General features: G+C 27.8%; 1 protein-coding gene across 8 annotated transcripts in view; it reads right to left on the bottom strand.

Annotated features, from left to right (window-relative positions):
* LOC148235359 (uncharacterized) overlaps positions 1 to 27,474 on the bottom strand; it is a 151,473-nt gene that overhangs the window by 112,848 nt on the left and 11,151 nt on the right. For all 8 annotated transcript variants that reach the window (XM_088186894.1, XM_088186891.1, XM_088186895.1 and 5 more), the window contains exon 2: positions 10,950 to 11,006. In XM_088186894.1, coding sequence (XP_088043020.1) covers positions 10,950 to 11,006 — 57 coding nt within the window. The remainder of the gene's footprint in view (positions 1 to 10,949; positions 11,007 to 27,474) is intronic.

Below are 27,474 nucleotides of genomic sequence, written 5' to 3'. Positions count from 1 at the left end.
CTTCGAAGCTTTGTTCTTGGCCGCCAAGTGACACCACACCGGTTTGTACAAGTGGGAAGACACGGAAAGAAATGCCGAATGTAAACAACGTAAAAATATGATGTTGCTACAAGGAAAAGTAACGATAATACATTGTTTTGGGAATGTAAATAGAGATTAATATTATTTTTAGTACTTATAATAGTAATAATCATAAATATCACTCACTTCTAGATAATCCTACATAATCAATTTTTATGCATAAACGCATTGATAAAATACTTAATATTAATTAGCTGCTAATGTTGCTATATTTAATACTTTTATATTTTGTGTAAAACCACTCAATCGATTAATATTAAACTATATATACAATTGGACTAAATTACATTTTATATATACATATTCATATATAAAAAAATCTGTTAATAAATATTTATAATTATTGCAATACATTAATATCATACTTTATGGTTTCATTTGAGATACTGATTGAAGCAAACACAAATATAACAATAGCAAAAAAATATTATATATAATAATATTTAATATCTATTATAAAAGTAGAACTATGCATTTTAATGACAATTTCATAAATATATTTAAATCATTTTTCAGAATCAGAATGAATAAAAATATTTAAAAAATAATAATTTCCATTCTCTTTCTGCTTTTAATTAATAAATAAACACATTAAAGTTTTTTATAAAATAGTAAAATCAGCTAATAAATTAGTATATTTGTCCAAAATAAAGTAGTAGTAAAAAATATTGAACTTCATATTCCAAATATTTTTATCGCTTATTTATCCACAAATGTATTTTTATATCTTTTCAGAATAATAATCAAAGACTTTTTGTTTTAATTAAACTTAAACTGCTTTTAAATAATAAATTGACAAATTAAAGTTGTGGGACAGAAAAATAAAATAAAATTTTTTAAAACAATTTAAATTAGTAATATATTTGTCAAAAATAAATTACTAGAAATAAATATTGAACATAATTTTTCATATATTTTTATCGCTTATTTATCCAGATATATTTTAGTACCTTTTTAGAATAATAAATAAATATGAGTATTGAAATCATGATTGTTTTTGTTTAAGTTAAACTTTTAATTATTAAACTGATACACGCATTTTTAGGATAAAATAGTAAAATTAGCGTATTTAAAGGAACAATAAATTATATTTTTTATAAACATTCAGCAGGATTATAATAATATAAATATTGAAAAAAAATTATTAATATATTTATCATAAAATATTTGCTAGATATTAAAAATATTTTAGTCGCCCATATATCCACACATGCAATAATCATTTTATTTATATATACAGTTATTATTTTAATTAATAAACACATAAAAAAGTTTTGGAAACATTTAATCGAATTGTTTATTCAAAACAATTAATCGAAAAAAATGTACGGGAGGGTTTAATTTTTTTTCATTGTTCTTCAATTTTAATCTATTAATTAATAAACATACACTAAAATACTTTAAACTAATAGGAAAACAACCATTTTTAAAACAATTAAAATCAGTATTTTTCACAAATATTCAATCGAATTTTCCAAAATAAAATGATGAAAAAATACAATTGTTAAATACAATTTAAAATTAAAACTATATATTTAATATCCACAATATATATAAATACATTTTCAGAATCAGATGATATATAAGTACTTTATTTATAATTTTCTTTCGATTGATATGATTAATGTCAGCTACGAGGAGCTGGTCCAGTTCATATCATTTAATTTTAATATTTTATACCATAATCACCCTTGTATTATATTTTGAGTGTATTGAAATACTATTATATATTGTTTTTTGACTATCGTAACGGATTAGGGTAACCTCTTAGGTCACAATGCTTTTAATTGTATTTAAATAAATAGATAAATATCCACAAATGTATACAAATACTGTTTAAGAATCAGAAGAAATAAGAGCACTTTATTTATTATCATGATGATTTCAATTTGTAAACAGATACATAAGTTTTGGGGGCAATATTAAAAAATCTAATTTTTATAAAGATTATAATTAGTATATTTTAAAAACATTATATCGGATTGATCAGAATTTAAAATATATTTTTAAAATACATATTTTACAAATCTATCCACAGATATATTTTCAGAATCAAAAGATTTTTCAAATTTCTGTTTCTGGCATTTTTCAAGTCATACAAATAAATAATAAGATTATTAAAAATAAAATTACATACTTTAAATAAATATTGTATATATAACAATTTTCTACTAACATATCCACAAATATGTATATTTAAATACATTTTCAGAAAAAATAGAAGCATTTAATTTATGACTATTTTCTTCCCACTATTTAATAGGTTTTAACTTATATATTTATGTATAAATATAGTCATGTTGAGATTTTAAAGTCATTAAATTTATTAATGATTTGAACATACACCCTATGAGATTATCCATAAATAAAATTATATAATAATTTTATATATCTATATAGCATAGAAGTATAACTTTACATTTTAATATATTTTATACTAACATATCCACACATATATTTTAAAATACCTTTTCAGAAATAGAATAAATAGGATCACTTCATTTATGAACATCGTCTTACCACTTTTCAATAGTTTTTAACTCACATATTTATGGTATAAAAATAATCATTTTGGCATTTAAATTAGAAATATTTTGAAAAAGCAAATTGAAAATTTTAATAAATTGTTTAAAATATAGAAATGCGAACATTAAAGTAGAACTATGTATTTTCCCCTATATTACAAACATATTTTAATACATTTTAAGACTTAAAATCTCATATGTATTTCAATTCTCATTATTTTTCTCCACCTTTTTGTTTTAATTAATCTGATAAGGTTCTTAAATTAATAGTATTATTGGCATTATATACAAAAACCAATAAAATAGTCAAATAGATATTAAAAACTATAATATATATAATAAAAATGTTACAAGAAATAAAATAAACAAACTATTGTGAAAACTTTTAAGTTTTGTCGTGTCAACGTGTATATCAATAGTATATGATTTGATAAAAAAATTAGGCATTTAAAAGAAACCTGCCCAAATATAACATAATTATTTTTATGATTAAGCTTTTAAAATACGATATATGATATTTGATATACGCAGTATCAGTTAAAGTTTAACATTTAGACATAAATAGTTAGTTTTCCAAATATACCTTGAGCTATTTATTTCGTAAACATAATATTATTTATATTATCTACTATTGTATAGTTTTGTCAGATATTCTTACCATAATATGCGAGAGGTAATAATAGCAAAATGAATTTAGTTAAATAGCTATTAAATGTACATTGTACATACCTACATATCTAAATAAATAAATTAAGAAAATTACATCATTATTTAGATTTTATTTTTATTTTGTAATATAAATAATGATGTTGATTTACAAATTGAAGCACGTAATTTAGGTGCTACAGAACACGTGGTTATATATTATATAATTTATGTGTTACAATATTTATGTTTGTAGAAAGAATCAAGGGTATCGCAGACGCAGTAGTGGATGAAATTATAGCTCAATTTTATTTTTGGCATATTAATACATTACATCGAGTGTGTGGTCATCGCAAAAAATACATTCGGCCGACGATCGCCACTAACCACGTTATGTCATGTCAATTTGGCGTGAAGTGAGGCAAATAAAGCAAGTGTATCCAGCTCGGTAATAGGCAACTAATTGACGTTGGCTAAGTGGATACAGATTGCTTGTCCCAGGCCGATGGTTACATGCGACGTCGAGGGTGAAACCCAACACCCTAGGCCACAATTCAATTAACCGCCTATGGGAAGACATGCCAGGCTTGCCACTATCACATACTATCTTTCACGGGGCACGTGCTTAAAAAAAACACTGAAGATAAGAGTGATTTGAGTCAATTAACTTTTATTATGGTAGAGCTAAGATTTTGATCAGTATAGAAAATGATAACATTTACATGTAATAATGTCGAATTAAGATGTACTTAAGATATGAAAATATATTTTTAATTATTTCGCAATGAGATAATATTAATTTTTTTTAAATGATTAATATATTCTATTTATGAATATTTCAGAATCTGAATAAAAAAATCCCTTCCAAAAAATCACCATATACACTGGTAGTTTTTCGTCAGTTGGTTTTTCCTTCTTTCATTTTCTTATTCTTGTTCTGTTTGTAATTACAGAGCTTTTGCATGAAAATAATGGTGGTTTTCAGCGATGGCCGCCTGGTCGCGGCAGGTGCTCCCAAGCCGCGGCCCATTGTTTTGAGAAACAAAGAGTGCGCGGGGGGCGCGACCCGCACTTGACTGCCGGCCCTCCTATTTATTCGCCTGGATTACAAATGGCCGACACACATCCTTACACGTGTGGTTCTCAAACTTCATATATTATGACAAATGACCTTGACGAATCATAAACATAATTAGCTTATGAAAAAATATTGATTGGTTAATTAAATGTTATGACACTATTTTTAAATACATATATGACATATATACGATTTTAATTTGAATACATCTTCACGATATTCAACAGTGAGATTAGGAAAATCTGTGATGATCAATCGGAATTATAATTATTATCACTGATTCTGATCTTGAAAAACACAAAGGTTCAAATGAGATTTGAACCCAGATCTTTTAAGTATTAGTCACTGACTATTCTACTGGTAAATTATTTAAATATTTTATTTTAAGAACTGTATGTGAGAAAGCAATAAAAAAATATGTTTCTGTTTGTAACAATAAATATTTTAAAATATGATTTTTTTAGTTAAAGGATATGAATTCAATTTTAGTTCAAGGAGCATATAGCACATATTAACACAAATATATAAATTCATAAATTCTAGCTTCTAAAAAATATATAAATTCTAGCTTCCTAAATTGTTAAATTTATTTATTATATTTTACTTATTATTATAGAAAAAAAATGAAAATTCAAAATAAAAGTCAGAAAAAATATAAAAAAATTGGTATGAGTAGATTTATTGCTTTTCTGAAAATATTTCTATTCCAAAAAAAACATAAATTGAATAAACAACAAAAAATTTCTACTCAAATTAATTGACTAATTTGAGCAAAGAATAATAAAATATATTATTTAGAGTTTGACTTTGACACAGTACAAATAATTATCTTATCAAATATTTACACGAACTAATGAGCTCAAAAATTAGATTTATAAGCATTCTGTTCGGTAACAAAATTTACATTAAAGTTGTAATTTTTTTTTGTAAGAGTTTTCACCTCTTGAAACCACTTTGACAATAATAAAATAAATTCTATAAAACTTTAAGTAATACTGAACGCTTATATTTAGATTTAAATATTATATATCCTTTTTCAAAATTAACTACATAATTTATTATGCAAATATATCTACCGAATTTAACCCTAACATTTGTCTCAATCATATAGTTTTGTCTATTATCTATACAAAGTTTTTAATTAACAACACTATATATGGAATAAATAATATTTTTTTTTTACTCAAATCATTTGACTAATTTGAGTAAAAAACAATAAAATCAAAATATTAAAAAAAATTCTTTGACACAATTGCATAATTTATATTTACATGAATTAATGAACTCAATCAATCTTTAATTTGATAATACAGCAATTTTCATTTAAAAACTTTTTTTACCTATTGATACCACTTTGGCAATAATAAAAAATTATTAAATGAAACGTTAAGTAGCACTGAACACAATTCAGAAACGTTCATATTTAGATTTTGAGTCTAGAAAAATGTATAGCCCACAATTTACCGCCAGCAACTAATCGCTAACATTTTACCACTGCGTCAATTGATCGAATAAACAATTTATAGCCTACAAATGATCGCGAAACGAAATGTATTTATATAAACTTGCTTATTTATTATTTGATTAACGGTGTAGCAAGTCTAAAAGAATATTTTTTAAAAGGCTTAAATCATATGTTATTCTAAATTTGACAGTTGCGAAACTGTCCATAAGCTGTTTAAACCCAAACCTAACCTAAACGAATTAATCTAATGGAAGCTCAAAAACTATAATTAGATTTAAAACTTTCAATAGGTTAGGTTTGAATTTGATCAGCAGTTGGACGTTTTTCAAATGTTACAGTGAAGTTATATTTTCAATAGTATACATACAATATAACTAGGCTAGTTAAAATGTGTCAGGCAATTGCTTTATAATTACACTGTTCAATATCAGCGAAACTGTATTTATTCACTGCGCGTATGATAAAATAGCACCAATAAAAATACTTTTTTTAATTTAAAATTACCAATAAAGTATATGTATTTCCTGGAAATAAAATATACTAGCGATCATTTGTGAGCTATATTTTTTTTATACGAGCAATTAACGCGGCGGTAAACTCATAGCAATTAATTGCTGGCGGTGAATTGCAAGCGATTTTTCTCTTAGAAAAATTAACTGCATATTTTATTATGCATATATACAAGGCTGTATTTACCTTTACTTGTATCATGTTGCCATCTGTCATCAAACCAAATTTAACCTACTTAACCCATCATATAGTTTCATCTATTGTCTATACAAAGTATTGAATAACAAACACTATATAAATATGTATATGGAATCAATACCGAAATTGACTAATTTGCGCAAAGAACAATGAGATCAAAAGTTTGATTTTAACAATTGCTTGTAACATATTCCCATGAATTAATGAACTAAAAGCTGTTATTCTATTTTTTCTTTACCTGTTGAAACCATTTTTATAATGATAAAATGTATTCAATACAACTTTAAGAAACGCTGAACACAAGGCAGTAACGCTCATATTTATATTTATATATATCTTTCGTTCAAACGTGTGCAAAATATTACGTATATTGTATACTTTAACCCACACTCCTATTCTCTTATTCTCTTTGAAATTTTTATGGTATCACACTATTATTCGTATTATATGCATAAAATTATATAACTATCAAATATATTACATTATTTTTCACTATATGATATATTTTTAAACCATATTTATTATTCATAAAATATTAGTTGAGCGTATTTCTGTTGTATACATATATTTATATACAAACTAAATTGACCCTTATTAATACTGCGTAATGTCAATTAACTAGATGCTTTAACAATAATTTAATATTGTTTGTCACATAGAAATGGTATTAAAACCGATATTTTAACTCAAATCAGTTATCCGATTATAATTTTTAAGAACAATCGTTTCAAAAAATATTTATCTGAATTTACTACATAATGTTAACAATGCAAATTAAAATATTATTTTATTTCCTATGAGGACATACATAATTCGTGTGTTTGGAGGTGTCCTGAATTTTTAATTGATATATAATACATTGTGACGAATATTAGGCGTTTTATAAATAACTATATATGGAGGCAATTATCATACGAATAAACAACAACAACGCAGTTTCACTTTCACGCCCGCCGGCGCTCAAGAGGTTATATCGAAAAAACGACTAAGCTCCGCGAGAAAATCGATAACAGGAAAACGAGACTCAAACGCATTTGCGTAAAAAGCGTCCTTATCGAAAATAAACACAAAGGCTCATTTCGCCCATCAACGCGCGCCCCTGATGTTATCTTTTGACATTAGCCGGCGAGCCTACTAGGGAACAGCGATTATGAACGCAACGCCCGCATTTTCTTGAGTGCCAATTTGCTGCGAATCGATTCGGGCACTTGTGACGTTTCGGCTATTGGCGCGACGAGGTGGTAAACTGGTGCATATTCATTATGTTGAGACAAAAGGCTGGGTGTAAAGCGTTAAACACGGCTCTTGTGTTCTCGCCTTGTACGGGGAAGGGGGCGGGAGCGGGGAGGGGAGAATCGGTGGGGTGCGTGGCTCGCGGACGCATAAAAGATCATGCGGAATCAATCATATTATTGTATAACAGCTAGTAAAAATACAAAATTATGAAGAGTCCAAATGCAGGGACGCAGGAGAGGGCATTTTCCCCCATTACATTTGGCCAGAAAAATACTATGAATCTTGATTAATAGAAATATTTAAAAAACTGAAATGACGACCCTGATTCCAGAAATTATCAGGTTATCCGTAAAAGAAAATCTAAAAAAACAGTCTCGAATCTATCACTAAAATATTTTTAACAGTGCAAAAATAATTTATCTGGCAGGTGTTAGTAAAATTATATGATTTCAACTATTCCATATATAGTAATATATATACATAATAATTTAAAAAAAAAAATGGTGATGCATGGAAGAAATTCAACCATATATCCACCAATAGTTAATCTAAGCAGGCAAGAGACAGAAAAGTCTAGGAACTGTTAAATATTATTAGATACTAATTACTATATATATACATTTACATACTTATCATTATTTATTTACATGCGATGTATAAATGTTACAGTGAATGTGTATTTTTAGTGAAGTTATATTTTCACTCGTGAAAACCAAATACATTTTCCTCAATAGATATATATTTCTACTAAAGAAAATATAATTTTACTGTGAAATTATATGACGCTCAAAAATTGCTATTCAACTAAATTTGACAGTTGCGAAACGTCTATTTACTGTTCTAACCCAAACATAACCTAACGAAAGTTCTAAATCCAAATATAGTTTTAGTACTTTCATTATGTCAAGTCCAAAAAAAAAACTAAGCCAACTCATCTTTCAAGGGATATAAGCAGAAAAAGAAGTACAGACAGACTTCGCCTCTCGCATATAGCTCCATAGTTTGTCTGCATGTTTTAAAACATGATAAACTTAATGATATAAGAGTGTTAATCAAAATATATTAAAAACTGAATTTTGGTCAATAGGAGGGCGTAAAAACAATTATGTTTTTTATAAGTTTCTCGTTTACTTTGTAAAACTAATATAAAAGTCATAATGTGAACGCCAGATTACCGAGCGTTTCCACTGCAACAGAGCCGACACGATTTTATTGCTTTTGACGTGGATCTAAGCTCCCTTGAATTTGGCCAGAAAAATGTATGTCATTTAATGAAATACTGTGAATCTGAATGAATTGAAAATATTTAAAAAACACTCACTAGCTAACTTTTGCCCCCTGTGAAAATCTGAAATAACGTCCATGTCAAAATATTCATTATGAACAAATAATGGAAGACAATCCGTTGTCACTGATGAGCTCATTCAAAAATAAATGAACTGTATTAATAATTTTAAGTGTTTTACACAAATTTATTCATACTTTTACAGATATTTATTCATAAAGAAACAAAGACCTTGAAATATTTTGGATTTGGATTTATTTTGGATTGATTTATATTATTTTTTTCTCAAGAGTCAGTGGACAGAAACAAATTCACGTGATCACTGAAAACAGGGCTGAATGAGAATATTTAAAAAAAAATTTAAATAGTAATCTTAGTAATATATCAAATTTAAAAAAATTGGTTATTATAAATAAAATAACTGCATTACCATTTAACTTCACTAAAACATTAGTAACTAGTCTTAAAATAAATTCTGTCAAAATCTTTGTTATAATCGTCAGACTTTTTGGATATAAAATAAAACATGAAAAATCAAAACTATTGACTTCTACGAAAAGAACTTTTCTGACTCATATACTGCAAATGTAGTTAAATTTTAACTATGTTATATTTTACTTTTTAGAGAGTTAGTTAAGTTTTTAAAATATATCTGCAATATAAATTAAACATAGATTAAATTCATGATACCAGAAATAAACACATCTACTCTATGGATTAGTAATTCAATAAATACATTTTACAAAATAAATTTTTGTTAAGAATGTTATTTACTATTGTATTTCATAGTGTCTAAGAAAAAACGATACTTAATGCTGACAGTATTTTACATTAATCTATCTAAAAAAAAACTAAAAAGATGCTGTAATTATAATGTTGTTTAGTATATCCCAAGTTTTTTTGTATATACAAAAATATTTTAAACTCAAAACCTTCTTGTAAAATTAAAAAATGGGTCTCTATAGTATTAAACAAATAAAGTGATACAGTCAAAAATTATTTTTATACTGCTCAAAAATATTAATAGTAAGACAGATTTACTAAATAAATATGTTGTATATACTAATATTATAAAATAAACTTATTTATTAGCATACGTTCAACAATTTCATTTACTATCCACCACAAACTTTTTACAACTAGGATCGATTTTATTCATTAAATAATTGTTAACATAGCTATGTAATGATTAACAACCATAGAAAATGAATTATTCTAGATATATACTATATTCAAAGCAAATTTCATAGATAGTCTGAGCTTTTCATTAATCTCTCAAAAACTTGAATATCAATATACACATAAATATACGTGTTTATGTATTTATATACTTTATAACCGCTTAGAATTTTATAGTTGAATATAAAATAATAATTAAAAATGTCACCGTGAGCAGTTTTTAAAACCTCTGTGCGACACGCACGCGAACATTTTAGAGAGGTTGCCGCGCAAGTACCTGTCCACAGATCCTCACTACTTATCAATCTCAAATCTCACCTTGAAAAGTTGCTCGGTATGAAAACCTCATCACATCTTCAAGTGCCCTACTCTGAGCCATTCTTTGTCGGGAATGAGCTCCATTCGGGCACTGTTTTGCCAAACGATTATGACACGATTATGATACCGGTTTTCTACGGTCTCTAAGCTCTTTCATAACACAATAGATGATAAAAAAGCACTAAGTAGTATTCAACTCGATGCACACAACCAATATAATTTGAAATAATATTAATAATAATAAGTGAATAAGTAATAATAATATTAATCAATAAAGATGCCGAGTGTGTTTGACGCGAGCCGATCGTGTTTGATTGTTTCGATTGATAAATGTACAGTGTGATTGTGCAATGTGTTATTTTTTAACTTCAAATAAAAGCTTAAATATTAAATAAATAAATTAAAAATAATTTATTTAGTAAAACTCACCGGATAGACATGATGGTTGACCGGAAGAACTGAACGAAGATTTCAGTTGTGGAAAGCCTGAAAAAAAATACAATTTATATTATTATTAATATTTATAGATCATGCTTACATAAATCTATCTGAGTTGTCATCTGATCATTGACATGTAAATATATTTTTAAGCATTAAATAATTAATGTTTCAAGTTATAAATAGTTGTTTTGTTCCATAAATTCCCGACATAATAAGAGCGCACTTGTGGCAATGAATATTTAAGGGAAATTCCCTTTTATTATAATGATGTTTTGTATGCGTGTATTATTTATATTTAGATTAAAGAAAAAAAATGAAAAACTTGCTATTGACAATATTTTTCACTTACTAACTAACTAGAACTATTATGTGTAAGTTGTATTTATAATTGAAGACGTTGCACGAATAACGATAATAGGCACATAATCATAAGTATTAATAGATGTAAATCTCAATTTAAAAAGATGAAATGTTGTCAATTAAAATTGAACACAAACTAATCGATTTAATAGTCAATTTAATAATCATAGACGAAATTTGATACTTTTACGCATAAGGAAACGCGCGTTTAGCGCGTGAAATTCGATCCTATTGTGTCGCACACAGAAATTATCCCAAAATAGGGATTTACCACAAAGCAGGGTAATAAATATTTTTTGCTGCGAGAAAAAAATAGCAGCGCGAAAAAAAAGCCAATGGACCTCAATGGAATTAATATAATTGTGTCACGCGCTTCTCTTCTCCGTGTCTTTTCATGTAGAATTCCACTCAAGTTGTAAGGAATAGGCGATTAGGTTACAAAAATGCTTCTCAAACTGTTCAATAAATTTATTTATTTATTAACTAGATTTTTATTATATAATGCCATTTAAATAAATATGAAAATATTGCAATAAATCTTTTATAAATTTATTACAACTTACCAAACAAATAATTTATAAAATTTAGTATATAAGATTTTCTTCACACTTTGAGAATGCACCAGCCCGCTTTGGGTCAATTCATAGAATCGAATCTATTTAGTTGGGGCATGTCAAAATATTACAAGAGGTACCATCCACTTCTGGGCTCATTCGAGATGACAGCTTCATTGTTGGTGCCTGATTTGAATGGCGTTCGGTCCGAATGCGGTTTTGACTCTATTGCCATTTTTTTATAGAATAAGGAATTGCCGAACTTTATACCTATGTATGTATATTTAAATACTGACTACGTAAAATTCACACGCATTTTTTTTGTCGTTTAAATGTTTACATTATTTTTTTAAAGCGACGTACATTTTTTAACGATGCGTCTGAATTGCTCTCGACTTTTTGTCCTGTCCACGAGGGCGAGTGCCAAAACTCTTGAGATAACCCTCTCGAACGTGAGAGATGATATCGAAAGAGGTAAAAGAGCAAACAACACGGAACTTACAAATAGTTATATTTCAACGTAGATAAAATGTTGTATACACATACTTACTAAATATATACGCACACATAAAAATACACCTATTTATCATTTGATGTCAATGTAAAAATATAAGTAGTATATACATACATACATAAGTACAAAATCATGTACATATCAATACTCAAATAAAATTTAAATTGAAGTACAATATAACAATATTATTACCTAAAAATTATTACAAAAAGAAGTGATTTTATAGTCATTGTATTACTACTATTAAGCTTTTTTCATACACGATAATATATAATTATTTTCCAATATATATACCGTAAAAATTGGACTTTTAAATAAGGTTATTTAATAAAAGTGCAAAAATTCCATTTTATTTCAAATTAAAAATTAATATTTACATCTCTGCTCTCTAACTTTGTTTACATTGTATAACTACTATTTCAAACTAATTAAGTTTGATAGATAGTTCAGTAGATGGAAAATAATGTTTATAGTTAATCAATAAATATCTAATTTTTTGTACAAAACAAGATTTTTCACTACATCTTGAATTATTGAAAGCTAAAAAGTAAAGCTTTTGACAGAAGCTCAACAATATTTTTATATACATAAGATATTTTACTACGTAAAGAATATGTTTTTTCTGTAAATATTATAAAATGGTTTATTTAATTCATAAGATAACTGTATCATATTAAGTGACACATTTAAAAGTACATTTTTTTAACAAAATTTGTAAAAAATAAAAAAAAGTATTATCTTTCAAACAAACAACTTAATCTCAAACTATAAAATCGCTCATTTAAAAGTAGCCTAGCAGTATCTATTAATTTTTTCAATATTTTTTTATCTTTACGTTTGATATTTAACTGTATTAAATATATCTAAATTTATTATTTAAAATTAACATTTTATCATACATTAGATATTTTATTATATCATATATAACTTGAGCAAAAAAAATCATTTTTTTATAACTATTTATACCTATGGTAGTTGTATGATATAGAGCGGCAATCTATTTGCATTGCTTCATTGAAAAATTGATACTGGCGCATTAAAGAGTAGCCCATTTAAAAATTGTCATATTTAAGATAATAGTTGTGAAAAAGAAGAAAGTATGCTAAAAACTTTTCTTTTTTTTACATTTTATTGTATAAAATAGAAAATTGCAATATTTCACAACATAGTAAATATATGTTGACTGAAAACTATATTGTGGTGCATTTTAAAGTAATCTAATATTTTATTTATATATCCTTAATAGTTTGTCGTATAAAAGATATTTCACAACATAACTAACATACTACTGCGCATTTAAAAGTAGCCCAACAATGCTTATTTCTTTTTTAATATTTTCTTAAATAAAGATTAGATATTTCACTGCATAATAAATATCTAAATTTATCTAAAAAATATTAAAAGATTAATTTTTAAGTAAAAATTCGATACTGTTAACTTGAAAAACTATAATGTAGCACATTTAAAAGTAGGTCAATATTTTTCATATATATTTTAATTATTTTGTCATACAAAAAATATTTTTAATTCAACAAATATTACAAAATTGCAAATTTAAAACAGTCTAAAAACATTTTTATACGAGATAAATAATTAATGAATAACTAAGATTGTACACAACATCTTACGGAAAAATATATTGTGGCGCGTTTAAAAGTAGCCCATTTTTAATAAATATCATACCTAAAATGGTATCTGTATGATATAAACAAAAAAATGTAAAAGTGTCTCAAAACATTTTTAAGTTTTATATATACTTTTAGCATTTTATTATATGAAATAAATAAATAAGCTATTTTGCTACATCTAAAATACATAACTTGCATAATTAAGTAGCTCATTAAAAAAAATCATTTAGTAGTCGTATGATATAAATTTAACATTTTGTTGTAAAAAGATAATAAAAAAGATATTCAAACAACTCAATCCAAAGTTTATAATAATATAAAAGTATGTTGTTATAGATTTTACTGCATATAAAATATTTAAATCTAAAAAATATTAAGAGCTACATTTTAAAGTAAAACAACATTCTGTCATACCTAAAATATTTAACTACATCTTAAACAATATATAATTTGATCGAAAAATATAATTTGACGCATTTATATGTAGCCTGACATTAAAATATTTTGTCATGTATAAAAAAATTAAAAAAAAAATTGTACAAGATAAATAACTAAGACATTTTTCACACCGTAAATATATAAATTCATCGAAAACTAGTTTAAAATAGACTAATTATATTTTATTTTATTTTTTCAATATAATTTGACTAGATTACATAAATATTTCAGTAAATCTTAAATATCTAATTTTATTGAAATATCTAATAGGGCACTTAAAAGTAGTCTAACGAAACTTTTCATCATTTTTTTATAATTAAATTCAATAATCATGATATATTTATTTATTGTAAGTTTTCATTTGCAACATGACACGCGTTAGCCCAGTGCGTTACAACGGTGTAAACACAATCAACAATTACAAATAGAGTAGTGAGATACCAGACTGAAAACTTTCAATCAATAGTAAATAATATATCGACTTGACTCATTTTTATTTTAAATAAAAATCGGGATATTAATTTGTGAAATTGAGAAAATCTAGGAAATCTTAAGCTTCAATTGTCGATGGAAATTATAATTATATAATAATCGCTAATTCCAATCTTCTAGATATGATGGAAATTGAAAAACACTAAGGTACATATTGAATTATAAAGAAAAATCTAGGAACACCTTATTGTTGATCGATCAGGATTTTAATAATATTATTACAATAATATATTTCGTATACTCGCAATGTTTATATCGTGTAATAAAAGTCTTACTTTTTTGTAAAACTTATTACTTATAATTCAGAAGGACTTTTTTAACAAAGAAACACTAAAGATATTTTTCTAGCTATAATTTTAAAAATTAAAAATACTAATTTATACTGTATATGTTGCCATCATTTAAATAACTAATTTAAACACCATAACTCGTTTTAATGAAACTATTCTTTACTCAAAAACTATACAAACATATTGTACCACTGAATCGCATATATCATTGAATTATTTTTTATATTGTATATATTTCAGTAGTACAATAGAATTCATATTAGTCTTCGTCTTAAAAGAAGTAATAAAACCCAGAAGCGCCCATACACGTTCTCAGAATCCCAGCTCGTAAGAAAATATGTTTGGACTTTGAATAAAACACGTCGAAAGTGGCTCAACGATGTGTGTCGTGTCAACACGGACGCGCCGAAATACAAGACGCTCTTCCTTCGTCGTGTAGAAAGCGAAGGAAAAAAAATCCCTACGGTTCCCGAATTGTGCCGCGGTGGCGAGGATAAGCCTTGGTAATACCATTATGTCGTTAATAGTGGCCCTTAGCGTGCCCATTGTTGGCCCTTTGTTGGCCGTTTTTCGTCCGTTTTGTAGGGCCTCGTTTATTCACGAACGTGAATGAGGATTACAGATATATTATTGCTATACACGCGAGGCATTTCTGGTATAAATATAATGAAATGTATAAAATGACCAATGCCTCTGGTATTGGTTCTTTGTATAGTAAACCACGATTATAATGACGAGGGTTTAATCGCAATATTTTTTATAAGTCAAAAATATGTTACACTCACATCGTTATAATATTTTTAAAAAAGCAATTATAAGGTATTTTCAAAATAATTTAGTCTTTGCTAAATGGATGATTACATGACATTGGGATTATTGGTGGAAAATGATTAAATTCGAGTATTCTAATATTTTTCTATGAGATATAAATCGTCCAGTTTATTTTAAAGTCACTTAAACTTTGCCAATATTTGACTTATAAAATTTAGTCAAGTACTAAAGTTAATATTCTAGTACCCAATTAATTTGTCAGCGTATTGTATTAAAATACAATATGTTTATAGTATTCAAACTCTATTTACTATAATATTCGTTTTAACATCGGTATACGTACAGCATATGGTTTTAATAATAAATATTCATTAACCCAGTGTGAGCTTTCGATATTGGGGCCGTGCCTATTCAAAAGCGGAATTGCATTCACTACTCCTACGGCTGCCAGCCAGAAGAAGGGTTGTAACATTTCCTTTTTTCATCTGGCACCATGAATGGCTTATGTGTCAGAAAATTAACAGTCTGCAAGGAGGTGTCCATTGTTGGTCTCCTTCCGCAGCCGCACATGTCCAAATATTTTGGGTGCTCGAATAAAGGCGAAAAAAATCACCCATTATTCCCTTCAATTGTCACAAAGTGCTAGATTGTCGACATAGGTGAAGTTTAACAACCCTTTGTGTGCTCGGGGGATGAATATCGGATTACTTTTTGGATGCGACAATAGTATACAATGGATGGCCCTCGACACTAAGACGTCGTATTTTTTTTTTATAATAGAAGAAAATGTGCAAAAATTGATATGCGTGGGTATGAAATGAATCTAAATTTAATTTTAGAGAGAGTGGGAACGCGAGCTTTTTTTGGGGTGGTAGATGAGTTAATTTTCTTTCTTCTTTCCCAATTTCTTACGTCCCGAGGGTGCTCGGGGACCCTCGTGCTCTTTTCGGAGTCTTCGCATTCCATCACGCCCTGAACAACCCTAGAGAGAATATAGTGACTCTCTTGAAATTGCGAGTTGCCCTAATTACCGGCAAAATAAAAGAGCTTTTGCACATATACGTATGTATAATACAGACACTCATATGCTTGTTACTGCTATATTTAATATTATTAACATATAATTTAAGAATTATTCTTATTTATATTTTATTGAATTATAACCAAATGTCGTAATTATATTTTTTTAATGATAAAATGTTCAAAAAAAATATAAGAAAGGTTAGATGTTATATGGTAATTCATTAAGCAATATAATAAATAAACGTCTGGTATAAGTTACTATAAGAAATGATTTTATTTATATTATAAAGCAATAAATAATTATTTGTTACTATTTACATTATTTTAAATTTAATAATATTCTAATTTAATGTATGAAAAATTGATTTTCATGTAAAATAACTTTTTATAAAGGATTTTTTCTTAAATATATTTAATCAACATTTTAGTTTGAAAGACAACGTTAATTTAATTAGGGATGATTTATTGACAAAGTTTAAATTGCTTTAAAGGCAACATGCCTTAATATACTGAAAGACTTTTTTACTTCATATTAACAAATCTTATGTCATATAACAAATAATATATTATTATAGTTTTTAATATTATAACATAAGGTGACGATATGAGTGTATCATATTTTTGATTAAGGTATATAAAAGTAATTTTAATTAAACCCTCGTCATTATAACTCCAGTTTATAATTAAATATAACATATTTTATACATATTTTATATTGAAATATATATTTAATTAACATGTAAACATTTAAAGCTAATGTAGATAAAGTAAAATTTTCTGTATAAAAATCGTAACAAATAAATATTTTGCACTGAATTATAAAATTGATTGATGAAAATATTTTTTAAAATCACTATTAATTTTGTTATGGTAATATAATAAACTATCATTATTTTGATACAATTAAACTTGATTACAACGCTTTACCACAAATTGATTTTTGTATGTGTAAAATTATGTGCTGGTATTAAAAATGTTGTGAGATAAATCTGTTGGCGAAACTAACCAATTTAAAATTTAAATTACCGCTGTATAGCATTTACTACCAAAATACACACATTCTAGGTAAATAAAAATTATTTATATATGTATAATTAAAAAAATCCAATTAATATAATATATTATAAAAGTTTTGTGGCGACCGTTTACTACGCCAAATACAATAACGACGTTTCTCAGAACAAAATTAAAATAAAGATAAAAAGCATGACTTATCAAAAGACATTTCGACGAGTTATGTTTTTATAAGGGGTTTTTGGTTCTGAAAATCCCTACCCCACCTCCTTTACCTGGCGTCCAGAGATAGCAAGAGATATAAGGAAGGTCCTGGCTAGGGATCCGATTATTTTAATTAAACGCCCGATTTTCAACTATATGAATATTTGAATAATTAATCGAATATTCGTTTATACAATCTCGAATGAAACTTAAAAAAATCTTAGAATAAAATAATTTGTATACTCTCAATATACACGAGTGGCTAGTGCCACTCCAAAATCCATGGTCATTTATACGCCTATATTTTATTTCGAAATTCAAAAACATTGCCCTTGAAAAATATTTGTGAATATTTGGCATATCGGCTGTATCTACTATGACCGAAATTTGCAGAATTCGTTCGTTGAACGAAACAAAATATTGGAAAGGCTCACCCTTTATTAACGCTAAAATCAGGTGTGCGTAGCAAATTTTTGTGACGTTTTAGTATTTTCAAGACGCAAAGATTTTATTTTAATATATTCAATAATTTGAGCACGGTTAATTTATAATATTATTTAATTAATATGTAAATCCTCACACAACAAACGCCTATAAGAATCCTATCTTTATTTATAATATATGAAATTCGTTTAATCGCAGGTGATCTAAGATTCTTTTGATTTAAAAAATCAGAAATAACGTCCTTAATCAAAAAGTATGCAATAATAAATTAGGCATTATCCTTTTGACGTCCTCACTGATGAAAAGCTTAACGATTATGAAAACAATTAATGATTATTTAAAATAGATTAACTAATAATAATTTTTCAGTTATATAATATTTTTGTAATAATTGGTTAAATACATTATTATCAGAAAGGACTGAGGAAAAAAATTACGAATATATTCGAATAATTGCGAAAACCGGTCCCGACCCAGTAAATCTGGGTTGCGCCATTAAGAGATTCTACGTTTTCAGGCCTCTACGCCAGGGTCTTAACCTTAGCGTAAAAGGCCTTTATCGAAGGCCTCATAGTACTCACAGTTTTCTTCCTTAGATGGTCGGCATCAGTCTCAGAAGACTTCACTGATAGATGGCCCAACGCTGAAGTTTTGCCTTTGGCTAGTCGGACCCATATTTAATGCATCTTACAGAGAGAGGCCCTCAACGATTCTTCCAGAGACTGCAGCTTTTAAAAAAGCATGAGACCAGACCACATTTTCTCTATCACATCCCTAGGTGGCGCGTCACCGATGGTCTTGAATTGCGTCTACCGATTGGTCCCAAACATTTAGATACCAAAAATTAAAAAAAAAAATTATGCATTACTAAAAAAGTAAATATTATAGTTATTAAAAAAAACAGTGAAATTATGTTTATTTAAAAATCGAAATGTAGCAAAAAATCTTTTATGCCAAGACAATTTAATACCAAGGAACAAATATATAAAAAATAATTGCTAGATTTAAAAATATAATTTAATGACTTATTTGTAAATAAGATTTAATTAAAATAAATGTCTAAGTACCAATCTGTTTGAGTTTAAACGTAAACAATAATGGGTTAAGTCGTTGAAAATAATTTTAAGAGTCTTTAGCCCCAATCCTTTTAGCGACATTTATGATATTCTACAATATATTTTTTAAGTTTTTAATATTAAAAATAATCACTTATGACATGGTGAATCATATTAAATGATAAAAAAATTAAACTTTACAAGGACAACCACCGAATCCTATGTGAGTTTTCCTCGAATTTTCCCCGCCGGCTTCCCAGAGCTACCACTGCCGCCTCGCACAACGCCACCCCAATTCCCCCGCCCATTGAGCTCGATTTTCTCATTTTCCGACCGAAAATCTCGCTCGGCGCGTAATTATATTTCGTGAATACCGCCATCGTTGAATGGGCCCTTTTGTTGCGCCGAAATTAGGGTTTAGCTTTAAAGCCGAGATTTATAACTTCATTGCGCCAGCCAGCCCACCGCCAGGATGTTTTTCTCTAGGCCGATCCGTTTCTTCTTCCTTCTTCCTCTTCTTCTCCTTCTTCGGCGCCTTCTTTTTAGCTCTCCCTCCGCCCGCTGACTACCCTTAAAGCGGAGGGCTAGGTGATAAATGCGTTAGTGATAGAGTCCCTTCCCATCCCCTAGTTTCCATCGCTCTTGCGTCAATTGACACCGAAACGGACAAGCTTTACTGCTTTAGAAGACGGCTGATTGCTCAATCGATATAATCGTTTATGGGTGCGATGATATGGATATAAAGAAAAAGAGTATAAGTAATTAGTTCTTAATATAAAATATAGATGTATTTAACCAATTTAGTACAGTAATTGTATAATAATACTACTTTATCCAACAAAGCACAATTGCTATCCTGGATCTCTCATAAATTCATATTTTTGAGAATTAGCTGTGTTGAATCAGCACAAACAATCAATTCCTAAAACGGTATTGTATATATTACTCAGTTCATATATTCTTAACTTCTGCAATTTTCTCTTTTTTTTATATTAATTTTATTTGATTATTTTAGTTCATGTCCATAATATAATCTCTGTGAATAGACGAAGAGACGAAGCTAGAGACTCGTGATTTGTGAGTGGTCATTTGCTATGATGACGTAATCGCAAATTATGCGATATTCAAATATTTTCATTCCAAGGGGTATACATTACATTAAGTTTGTCTGTCTTATTAAAAACTCATTGATATGATTTATATGATATGTGTTACAAATTTATAGACCATTGTAATATTTAAAAAAAATACTATATTATAGATAAGTATTACAGTGCCTACAAAAAAATAATGAAATAAGTTTTTGATTCGAAAGATAAAATGTTAGTTGTAGTTTATTATACTCAATGGACAAAAAATAAGCTATTTATTTAGTTGATATAGCTAGGCCGAGAAGGGCGGAGGGAGGGGACAAAATCTTGGGGCCCGTTCTCTTTGAGGAGCCCAACTCTGGAAAAAATTATAGAAAGAATATATTTATAAAAAAGTTCGTTCTCCTTGAAGGGCTCAACTCTGGAAAAAAATATAGCAAGAATATATTTTAAAAAAATTCTTAAATCACTGCATATATCTAGAACCATGCGAATTTTTAATATAAGCTTTTGAGGAATCTTCGCTACCTTTTTGCTACACATCCGATATTTTTGAATCAAGAGACGACACGCCCTCAAACGGTGCAGCTAACCCCCTGACACCCTCGGTCCGCTTATCGAGCCAGCGAAGCGACACAAAGACCCTGTCTCAGGAGAGTCATTGTTGCTTCAACTTTGAAGTCTGCTGCTTTCAGTCATACTACTTTCGCCGTAGGCAATTTGAAAGTCTGCCCAAATTTGCCTGAGAATATTTTTTGTTCTAGAATATGCACTATTCATTAGCCGCGCTTCATTAGCCAAAGCATAAAAAAATTAATATTATTTTAATTGATATATTTACGTTTTATATGTTGAGAGCCACTGGTCCATTGTTCCCTAATCTAGTCCGGCCGAGCGAGCGTCACGTCGTGCGCTAATTAATTAGTTTACGTTCAGGCCGCCAGGGGCGTTTTTCCGTTTCATAACGACGGAAACTCGATTTGTCGACATTCCACCTTTTGACTCGATAAATAAGCCGAAAATGGAGGAATAATTCGCCATGTTGAAGTTAGTAGTGAAAATTGCGCCAGTTGGCTTAATTTAGTATTTGATATTAATTTTTTTGTAAGCTATGCGTCAACGATATACAATTTATTATAATGAAAAATTATTACTGTTAGAAACAACTGAATGTTTTAATGATTTATTTATTTTCTGTCACGGTTTTTTTGAATTTAAATATTTTTTTTTAAATATAATTTTTGTACTAGATTAACCTTTTTAATCTGAAATTATTTGATACAATAATTACTATTAATAATTTATATACAAATTAAAAACAATTATCTTGAGTAGAATTTACAAAATAAAATTGATATAAAATTTAATAAAAATTACTTGAACAGTGTTATAATTAAAAAATATCCTTTTGCGAAAATAGTATATTTTTAGTTGCAAATTAAATATAAAAATTAGTTGTTAAGGCCAATTTTTTCATCAAAAGTTTTTTTTATTAATAATATAAACATCTGGTTAAATTTGCCACAATTATCATTAAATCAAATTACGTTTTGAATTATAGAAAAGTATTAATTTAGCATTACAGAAGAACAACTCAATAAAAAAATATGGTTCTTAAAAAACTTTTTATATAAAAACATTTATAAGTAAGGCGCAAGTACAATAAAACATGATTTTGGGTAAATTTATTTATCAAATATTTTTTCAATATGTGTTCTATATATCTAAGTAAAAATTGTAAAATATTTTTTTCTCAAAAAAAATTAAAATCAAAAGTAATTTCTCAAAAATTGTATGTAAAATTATCCTGCCACATCATTTTTTTACTACTATTTATACACATAGCTAAAGTCTGATTACAATTACAAGAAGCAAAACATAGTTGAAAAACAATGAGTCCTACAAAAAAATCACCTGTTCTCCTATTTAAATCTTATCAACATTTCAAAAATAAAATCGATTACTCTACATCGTATATTAAAAAATATTTTAAACAAACTAATAAACATATCCTTCTATAACAGCCATGTCAAACTCGCGGCCCGCGGGCCGCATGCGGCCCGTAAGCAATTTTTTTGCGGCCCTCGGTTACCCGCGGTATTTTCATTAATTGTCCACGCAAAAGGTTTTTTGGATCAGATTTATTTAAGTATATTGATTTTTAGTAATTTGTAATTAAAACTGAGTAAAAGTCGCGTTACAATAATTAGCGAGCGAGCGAGCGCGCGCGCGCGCTCTTGAACATCCCTATGTTTTTAACCTCAAATTACTATAGTTCGCGACGATTTCGACAACTAAGGGCTATTCGCTGGAAAAAAGTCTCATTAGAAGCGACCCGTCTGCCCGCCAATATCTCAGCCGAAATTGTGCTCGATCGGAGCCGAAAAGCCGCCTCGGAAGTTGAAACAACGCGAGGAGCTTCCAAAAGTACGTACCCGCGGCTCGAATAGCTAACCCCAAAAAATTATTTATTTAATATAATGCCCCTTATTTATTTATTCCAGCCTTTTGTATTCAATATGTCAAAACGAAAAATCGGCGATGAGCACCGAAATTTTCAAGGAAAGTGGGAATTAGAATATTTTTGCTGTGAAGGAAAAGATAAAATAATTTGCTTAATATGTAATAATACTATTAATGTGCCAAAGATATATAACATTAAACGGCACTATGAACAACATAAATCAATATATGATAAATACGAAGGATTAATGAGAGAAGAAAAATTGAAAGAGCTCAAATTGGGACTGAAAAAACAGCAATCTATGTTTGTCAAGGTAGTTCAAGAAAATGAAGCAGTGATGCATGCAAGCTATGAACTCAGTCGAATGATCGCCATGAGCGGGAAATCTTACAGTGAAGGAAATTTCATAAAGCAATGCCTTGTAAAAACGGCTGACATTGTGTTCCCACAGAAAGCGCAGTTATTTAAGGACATATCATTAACTAGAAACACTGTAGCTGAACGTATTGATGAAATGGCGGATGATCTGAAACAACAATTGAAGGCTGCATCATGCAAATTTGAGCATTATTCTATTGCGTTGGACGAGACTGTTGACATCACAGGAATCGCACAGCTCGCAGTGTTTATCAGGGCCTGTGACACTGAATTCAATGTTTACGAAGAACTCATCGAATTGATTCCAATGCACGATACAACGAAAAGTGAAGACATTTTTGAAAAAGTCGAGGGGATTTTGGATGACTATGATTTTGATTTGAGTAAACTTGTGTGCTTATCTACTGATGGTGCAGCGAATATGTCTGGCAGGCATAATGGTGTTGCTGCCAAATTGCGAACAAAAATTAACAACTTGTATCCAGATTCATCATTTGTCCATTTTCACTGTATTATTCATCAACAAAATTTGTGTACAAAGACATTACCATTGGACCGCGTGCTTAGTTTGGTTACAAAAACAGTAAACTTTATCAAAGGAAATGCTCTCAACCATCGTCAATTCAGTCAGCTGTTAGAAGATATGGATAATGAGTTTACAGATGTTCCGTTCTACACAGCAGTTCGATGGTTATCGTGTCATAAAGTGTTGAAAAGATTTTATTTGCTAAGACAAGAAATCATTTTATTTTTGGAGATTAAAGGTAAAAACACGGATGAAATAAAGGATGACAGTTGGGTCCATGATCTAGCATTTGCTGTAGATATTACTGCACATTTAAGTGATCTTAATTTGAAATTACAAGGCAAAAACAAACTCATCACTCAGTTGTACGATGATATCAAATGCTTCATTACAAAACTAAAATTATGGAAGACACAGTTGTCACGTGAAAATTTGGTTCATTTTCCTAACTGCAAAGAACTCAAAAACAATGTTAATACTGAATCCATATTTACCTTTTCTAAATACGAAAGTCACCTGGATTTGTTGTTGGAAGAATTTCAGAATAGATTTAGTGATTTCTCATCTTTGGATGAACAATTTTCATTATTCTCGGCACCGTTCAACTTTGACGTTGTAAAAGCAGAAGAAAATTTGCAGATGGAATTATTAGAAATGCAGTCAGATTCTACGCTCAGAGCTAAGTATTTAGAAGTGGGGATACCTGGTTTTTATTCATACCTCCCCAAAAGCTATACGAACTTAAAAAAACTGTCAATAAAAATTATGGCAATGTTCGGTTCCACTTATTTGTGCGAACAGTTATTTTCATTTATGAAATTAACAAAAACATCCCAAAGAACAAGGCTTAATGATAAACATTTGTCATCCCTAATGAAGGTGGGAACAACAAATACATTTAAGCCTAATATAAAAACAATTGTGATGAAAAAGAGGCATCAAACCTCAGGGCAAAAATAATATTGTATCTGTAATAAATAAATTGTATTTTTTTTGATAATGTAATGTTATATTTTTTTCATCCCATCCTTCAAAATTTTGATCAAAATTATTATACTTAGCGTTAAGAGACAATAGCTTAATGTAGCCGTTGTAGTAAGTATGTAAAATAATTAAATATAATACGAAATGTTACAGTGATTCTTAAGTTTTTTGATGCGGCCCGCCGGCGTGCTCAAAACACCTTATGCGGCCCTTGGTGCCTTTTGAGTTTGACACCCCTGTTCTATAACGTGTGAAGTAAGACGCAGGTGAAATAAAACATATATAAATTATTACTGATTTTAAAAACTTAGCAAAATTTAATTATCAAATATTTTAGATATTTTTATTTATGATGTGTTGTAAATCACAAAATGATTTTTTTAAATCTATAGTAACTCAACAAGCGTAAGCCCAATGCGTTACAACGGGCAATAATCACAATGTTTATTTTTTATAGCTCATTAATATTTTTACTGATGTATTCATTATCATATTTAATTTTATTTTTCAGTTTATCAAAGATGCAAGTGAAATAAAACATAGATAAATGATTAATAATTTTAAAAACTTGGCCAAATTTATTTATCAAATATTTTAGAAATTATTTTAATCTATGATGTGTTGTAAATCCAAGATAAAATATAAATGCTTTTTAATCTATAGTAGACATATTTTTCGCAAAAATCGATTTTGATAAAAAAAATAGTTTTCGTATTCCCGTACATCCAAAAACCAGTTAAAACCGGTTTATTGTTTTTTAGTAATAATAAAGTGTAATTTGTTTTAAAATATTCACTCAAACTGATTTAAAATTTAAATCTTGTGAATCAACTGATACACAAGTGTTTCTCATAAAAAGAAATACCCACTAAATTACATTAATCTTGCTATTATTCTAGATATAGATTAAGATAAAATAGTTCTATCGTTTTCTGAACATCATTAAATAAAAATTGATTGATCTATACATTGAATGGTTGCCAGTGCCACAAATAAACATAATTTAGATTTGCCATTATATTTTCAATTTCTTCAAGAATCACAATATTTCTTTTTCATAGTTTTTTTAAAGCTCATTAATATTTTTATTGATATATTCATCATCAAAATTTATTTTATTTTTCAAGTTATCAGCACACTATTTTTTTAAATGTTCTTTAAATTTTTAAAATATAACAAAAGGATTGACGTATTTTTCATAACAATTTAAAAAAATTGTATGTTTTATAGTTTTAGTCTAAGACATATTTTCATGAAAGTTTAATCGAATGTATTTAGATAAATTGTTTTTTAAGTAAAGTTACTATATTTATTTGATTAATTAAAAATTTAAAATATTAAAATTTTAAATTTCGTATTTTTTCAAATAATCCGAAATTACAATATTAGGTGAAAATGGCGAATATTTTAAAACTTATAATAATTATTAAATTGAACTATTTTTGTGTAATAATTCTAGTATTTAAACCCAGTTCATTTTAAATTGAATAACTAGTTTTCGAATTTTACAAATAAATCTGAAAACCCAGGTTTTCAAAACCGACAAACAATACTCCCAATAAAAAATAAAACACCGCCTGTGACATATTTTCAGCATATATAATTATGTCGAATTAGATTATTTTTTTTTTAATTTAACAATGTATTATAAATAAGTTATATTTTCCGTAAATAATATATTTATTTATTGTAAAATTTCCATTGTAACATGACATGCATCGCAACACAATCAACAGCCACTGAAATAAATAACATCTATTTAATTTATTTTAATCTATATTTACAGCTTAAAATTGATAGATTTTCATCTTTTAGGCTATGTAAATCTAGAAAAATCAAATCTGTAATAATAGATCAGAATTATAATTATATAATAATCACTAATACAGATTTTGCAGACACGACAGAAATTAAAAAAACACTAGGTTTCATATGGAATTTGATCCCGAGTCTTTCAGGTATTAGTCACCAACTTATACCACTGAACTATCGTGCTGATTTATGTACATTTTTTAATTCAAATAGTGCATTAAAAAAAAAAAAAATTATTTACACAATTTTTTTTTTTTTTTAATTAATGATGAACGTTATTTTTATATTGTATTATATATGTACACCAGTTTTGGAACTCTTATAAATGCACTAAAAATAGATCCGAGTCTTAGATTCTACGGGAATTCTTCCGCCAACGCACGACCTCGATCGGTTTAACTTAGGAATTCACTAACCGAATTTAATTAGTCATTCGCAACTCCACCATCTAATTTACAAACAGAATCCTTT

Source organism: Plectrocnemia conspersa, unplaced genomic scaffold (assembly GCF_051122295.1).
Source record: "Plectrocnemia conspersa isolate PC_06_02 unplaced genomic scaffold, ASM5112229v1 ptg000005l, whole genome shotgun sequence".
Lineage (NCBI taxonomy): Eukaryota > Metazoa > Arthropoda > Insecta > Trichoptera > Polycentropodidae > Plectrocnemia > Plectrocnemia conspersa.
Note: the sequence above shows the minus strand (reverse complement) of the source record. Positions and strands in the feature narration are given on the sequence as shown.